The sequence below is a fragment of the Capsicum annuum genome, chromosome 12, assembly GCF_002878395.1.
Source record: "Capsicum annuum cultivar UCD-10X-F1 chromosome 12, UCD10Xv1.1, whole genome shotgun sequence".
NCBI classification, from domain to species: domain Eukaryota; kingdom Viridiplantae; phylum Streptophyta; class Magnoliopsida; order Solanales; family Solanaceae; genus Capsicum; species Capsicum annuum.
The window spans coordinates 165,949,692-165,955,691 of NC_061122.1; the positions used below are offsets into that span (position 1 = coordinate 165,949,692).

The window sequence follows — 6,000 nt, forward strand, 5'->3', positions numbered from 1 at the left end:
CGGCTAGAACACCACTGTTATGAAAAAATATTTTGGAGATCTTGTTGAGATTACAACTACTTTTATATACCACAATATAATTTGTTACGTGATTTATAACGTGATTAAGATTTCTGCATCGCACTGGTGATGTTACAAATACCTTCTTATAACACTAGATGACTTCTTCACATCTATCCAAGCCCATGCAGACAAAGGTACACCATACCTGTGTTGGTGGGAGGTAGCAGGTACCTTGTGGAATTAGTTAATTGAAATGCACCAGGAGGTAACCAGGTGCGCGCAAGTTGGCTTGAACAACACAGTTATAAAAAAATGTTTTGAAAATCATGTTGAAATTACTACCAGTTTTACACCGCGATATAATTTGTTAATCATGTTGAGATTACTTTGATTTCTGCATCTCACTTCTAATTTTACTTATATCTTCTTCTATATAATCTCATCCAATCGAATGTCTTGGACTCCTAAACTATAATTTTAAATCAAAGAAGAACACGAAGCATTAGCTACTTACATATAACTGTAAACTGTTATGGCACAATAAATTGCTATATTAGCTTAAATAACCAGATAATTGATAGGAGATTAAGTCCTCCAAAGAATGCACCTGTATTAACTAGTATATAGATATCACCAATTTGTGGAAAACGGCAGAGTTACTATTTACTACTGAACCTAAATCGAAATTTGCGGAAGGTTAAGCTTCCTGGTGTGTTAAACAGTGTGCTATGGTACTTCAAGCAACGTAGAATTTTTATTCCAAATGACTAGTGCATTATTTCCCTACATTGAACACAACTCATGATTTTCTACGGACTACCGGATCAGATAATGCTAAGATATTTCCTCGCCTAACATCAATTTTTCACATAATGGAATTTAGAGGTCATGAGAGAGCATATATTAGTCAATTAGCTTGAGGCAAGACATGACTAACAAATGCATCAATCTCAAGGTTCCGATAGAGTTCCAAATATCAGATCAAGATACTTAGAACAAAAATAGCTGAGAAATTTACTTGTTACAAGAAGCGGAACAGCAGCCACGCGGCCAATTGTTAAAATCGTGGGCAATGTGAGCAACTTTTCAGACTTGGACGATGGCGATTGCGGTAGAGATACTTTTTCACGGCGGAAATCCTCCTCCTTGTTATCAGGTGTGGGGCCCATCTGAATAGTAGAAATACTTCTCACAGCATATCCCTGACCTAAAAGCCCTACGAATTTCCGACGGCGACGGGAATCACCGGACACTGGAATAGATGTTCCCCACCAATAGCGGCGCGTGTGAGTGGACACACTTAGGGCAGCGGCGATGGAGGAGTTAGAGGTGCCGGTGACGGAGGTAAAAGAGCGGACCCAGTTGTAAGGCTTGTGAGAATAATAATAAACAGAGGCAACAGTATTGAGTTTGAGAGTTCCAGGCATGTTGTAATAGTAATACGTACGCAACAGCTGCTTATGTTAGTTGGCGAGGATAATAAGGCTTTTTTTAGCAGTAAAGTTAAAGTTGGCTCTCAGTCTATCCACAACAACATCTAAACAAACATGGAAAAAGGTCCCTTTTTCCCTCCAATCGTAGAAGGGGGTGGGGACAGGATTGACCGAATATCCCTGCTTCACCACCCCCTACTTTTCACTCATTGACCGAATATTCCTGCTTCACCACCCCCTACTTTTCACTCATGCTGCCAAGTGCTCAAAAAAAAGTACAGTTTGGTGTGAGGTAATAAATTAAATAGTCTTAGAATAAATAATAGTTTTGGAATAAAAATTTTAGTGTATTGTTTGGTTATCAAGATCGGGATAACTTATCCTACTATTTATACTATAGTGATGGAATAAGTTATTCCATATGAATGGTGGGATAAGTTATCTCAGAATGACTAATCTTGAGATTAATTATCCCCGAATAACTATTTTCCAATCAAACGACCCCTTAGTGTTTGGAAAGTCACTCGATAATTGTAATCTAGGTTAATTTCTATTATATATAAGTGAAGAGTTGTTACTACTATTTTGTCTTACATGATGGCTACTTTGATAAATAACACTTTCAATCAATAAGAGAATATGTGGTACGTCTGTTCCCACGTGTCCTACATCATTCACATACATATCTCTAAGAAAAAAATTAGCAGTAGATCATAGCTGGTACATACGGCTACAATGATAGGCGATCCACTCACCACCTGCTGATGGTGGTTCCGGTGGCGATAGATATAGTAGCTCATCCGCAGGTGGTAGTGGTGGATAGGTGGTTCAGGAGGTGGTGGAGAATATGGAGATGTATATGGTGGTTATAGCGATGGAAGATCAGCTCCGCTACCTACTGATAGAGGATACACAGGCTCTGGCGGCGATACATACAATGGCTCATCCAGCGGTGTCAGTGGTGGATACGGTGGTTCCAGTGGCTGTGGTGGATGCGGCTGCGATGAATATAGTGGATACCGTGGTTCTGGCAGCGGCGGTGGTGGATACGGTGGTACGGGAGGCACCGGTGGTAGATACGGTGATACAGGCGGCACCGGTGGTGGATACGGTGGTTCTGGTGGCAGCGGTGGTGAATACAGTGGTTCTGGAGATGGCAGTGGCTTAGCATAAATTGTGGACAGTTGTGGTATCATGACTACTAACTTTTTATTTGAAATAATATAGTTGCAATTTCCTAAATGATGTTGTATCCATGCTTTAAACTTCTGTTATATATTAATTTTATTATCTTAATCCAATATATAGGACCCTTCTTTAAATGTAGTTCTAGCCTCCAGTTTGACTCAACTTTCTCTCGACTTGCATAGGTTATTTCGTCTGGTCGGCTCCATGTGATCGGGACTGAATGACATGAGTGGCGGTGAATTGATAATCAGGTACTAATTTTGATATTGCTATTGCAATACATTGGTCAAAACTAATTAGCGTCGAATTATCAGGTCGTGCGACTACTGCTACTTCAACTATTTTAAATACTTTTGAGTTTTGTTGGAAAGAGCCTCGAACAAAGTGGAAAGTTGGAAATGATTCATATGACTGACCCAACGAGCGTTTGATTGAATGAATAGTTGGTTGGTTGGTGGATTGATTGCATTTACTTATTGATTGTATCCCAAACAGAGTTATGGTGAACTCCCAATTCCACCCCTGATTCGGGGGTCGAGTGTCAATTGATACCTTTTGGATAAGGTGTCGCTCCTCCCCTGCGTATATACATAGCATAATTTTTGAGTGAATTTGGGGGTCTGGTCTCAATTGATACCTTTTAGCTAAGGGTGTGGATCCTCCTTTGATTCTCCATCACACAAATTATCTTAGATGTAATAATCTAAAAACAATATAATGATAGATGTTTCCTCTATTAATACTTCCTTACGATAAGCTTATTTTCACACCAACCAAAAAACAAGAACAACAATATCTATAGTGAAAATAATTCTCTCTTAATCGCAATGAAAGTTGTTGTAGTGTTGTTCATTGCAATGCTTATGTTCACAGAGCATAATGCTATGACTGGTACATTAATATGTTTGATAGGATGTTCAGTTAAGGGACGATCTCCAAAAAAATTACTTAAGTATCTTATTGGTTGTGGTACACCATGTTTGATACAATGGTACACCATGTTCAATTTCTTCAGCATAATGAAGCTCGTCAGAAGCTGATTATGTTATGTAGTAGATTTTGGAACCTAGAATCCTTTGCTTTGAGGTTATTTGTTGTTCTCGTTAGCTATGCCATAGGATATTCAGCGAACTTACAAGAAATTGTGTGTGGCAGATAGTAAGCCCTGAAAATAGTCAAGTCCATTTTCCTCTTACTGTTGGATGTTGCATTACTTACCAGCAAGATCAGCTATAAGTCGTACATGCCCAACGGTTTGTTTCTCATAAGTTTTAATCTTTTGATTTCATATACTGTATTATCATTATCATGATTTTCTTACTATATTTGATGTTATCTTTCCAATAATTTCTGACGGAAGCAATTATATTGATGATTATGAGGGTCTTGAGTTTAGTTACATTGCCTGAAAGTTTAAAATTCTGTAATTGTAGTTAACATGTGTGTAACCATAGAGGTTAAGTCTTGATTTTTTTACCTTCCTTGTGGCAATTAAAGTTACACAAGAAGATAAGACAAACATAAAATTCTCATATTAATAGGCTAGGATTGCCTTATGCATCTTCAAATCAGTCTGGATGAAATGATTAAAATGTGATGGTGTTAAGTCATAAGTGTATTTGTAATTATGATCAGTGATGGATTACTTTAGTTAGTAATGGGTACTTAAGGAGAACACCAGTTGCCTGGATACTCTAAGGCTATGTTGCTCGGACTCTTCAAAAATGTCATTGGGTACATGTCGGATCCTTCAAAAGTAGTGCATTTTTTAAGGATCCCACACGGGTGCGGCCACATTTTTGGAGAGTCCAAGCACTTAGCTCTAAGGAAACCTAAGTCTACTGGTAGACTAAATCTACTGAATATTTTCCTGTGGAAAGAAGCTGCAATATGTAAGCTTCTTAAGTTATGACTAAGAAAAAAAAAGCATGACCGATACTCTAACTCAAGATTCTATAAGACATGTCAAAATTCTATTTTTCCTCTCCATAAATTTCACCCTTAGCTTATTGCGAAGAATACTTTGTATAAATGTTTGGAATGGTTCTTGTTATGTGGATTCAACTGCTCCAGTTGAAGTGAAACTTTTTCTTGGGTGGCCCTAAATATGGTGCAAGAGCTTTCAATACTACGAAGCAATATGCATCCACTATTTTGCGATGTCATCGGCATCATGTCTGCTCATATTTTGGACTTCAGAAATAGTTTACAGGAGAATCTGAATGTATTAACAAGCGATAAAAGAGCCTTTACATCCGATTTTGCGCTTTGTAATTAATTAACAGTTTGAATCTGTCTTTGATTTTCATTTCATACTTTCTTTCTGGTGCCAACACTTTTACAAGCAAAAGCTAATAATGGAGAGGGTGCAACGCTTTTGAAGAGTTCACATAATGGTGTTACTGGTGGTTATGCGGAGTCCTTAGCTGCAGTTCTTGTAGAACATAAGCACCACATTGCAAGTACACAGGTCCGATGTTTATTCTAATTTGGTAAAAGGAACAATATGCCTACGAAGAAGATGAATGGAGTAGCAGCAGAAGGTGGAGGAGGAGGAGGAGGATTCAAGGCCAAATTAGATCATGTGTTATATAGCGGCGGAAAGAAGTATGTCTTAGGTGGCATCGCCGTCATTGACGTTCTCTTTGGTGTTCCCTGGTACTTCATAATCTGAGGTCATTGATTCTTCTTCTTTTTTCCCCCCTTCTATTACATCAATAGTATATGTATGAATCTTTCATGTCTAATTCTCCCACTATTTCATACAAAGTTGCAATTTTTTTCCATTTTATTGGTTACCCTGCTACTGGTATAAGAGATTGAACTTTTCCATGTTCTTTTATTAACTTGGTGTTGGGCCAGCTTGATTATCCCACGACTAATTCCATATGCCATATACTAGCACAACTCACTCTGTCTATCTAAGCCATGTACACTAATATCGTTCCCTGCTAACAACTGATGTTTCTTATGTTGAAAACTTTTTGGTCCTTATTTTCTTTGTACATTATTTCCTATTATTGCATGCCGAAGCTCAATTTTAATGAAGAGAAATGAAAAATGAAATGAGATGTATTTATTTTGAACTACTACACAACCAGCCCCATCAAATTAAAATATATATTAAAATAAGACAATTAGAGGGAATTTATGTAAAAAGCTCTGGTAATTGACAATTCTCTCAGTTGAACTACATTGTAAAGAGGAAATAAGAACTAAGAGGTTGGAGTAAGAGAATTGGAGAGGAATAGGCAATAGAGAGACCAAATGAGAAAAAAGAAAGGTAAATTCACATGGTTACTCTTGATCATTTTAAATGTAGGCTTGCACTATTTTTATAGTAATGCTTAAGAAGTTGTTATTCTTTGAGTACTCG

General features: G+C 37.6%; 1 protein-coding gene and 1 long non-coding RNA gene across 3 annotated transcripts in view; one reads left to right on the plus strand and one right to left on the minus strand.

Moving 5' to 3' along the window:
* Positions 1–1,720, minus strand: part of LOC107850570 (CDP-diacylglycerol--glycerol-3-phosphate 3-phosphatidyltransferase 2) — a 26,274-nt gene extending 24,554 nt beyond the window's left edge. Inside the window, exon 1 of the mRNA XM_016695183.2 lies at positions 1,022–1,720. Within this exon, the coding sequence (XP_016550669.1) occupies positions 1,022–1,430 (409 nt within the window). The 5' untranslated portion in view covers positions 1,431–1,720. The remainder of the gene's footprint in view (positions 1–1,021) is intronic.
* The window catches only part of LOC107850571, a 22,339-nt gene extending 16,883 nt beyond the window's left edge, over positions 1–5,456 (plus strand). The window contains exons 1-3 of one of the 2 annotated variants that reach the window (XR_007047989.1): positions 1,941–2,625; positions 2,807–2,875; positions 3,780–5,456. This is a non-coding gene — a long non-coding RNA (uncharacterized LOC107850571). Of the gene's footprint in view, positions 1–1,940; positions 2,626–2,806; positions 2,876–3,779 lie in introns of those variants that run through there. The other variant, XR_007047990.1, reaches the window with a different exon arrangement.
* Positions 5,457–6,000: the final 544 nt, after the last annotated feature.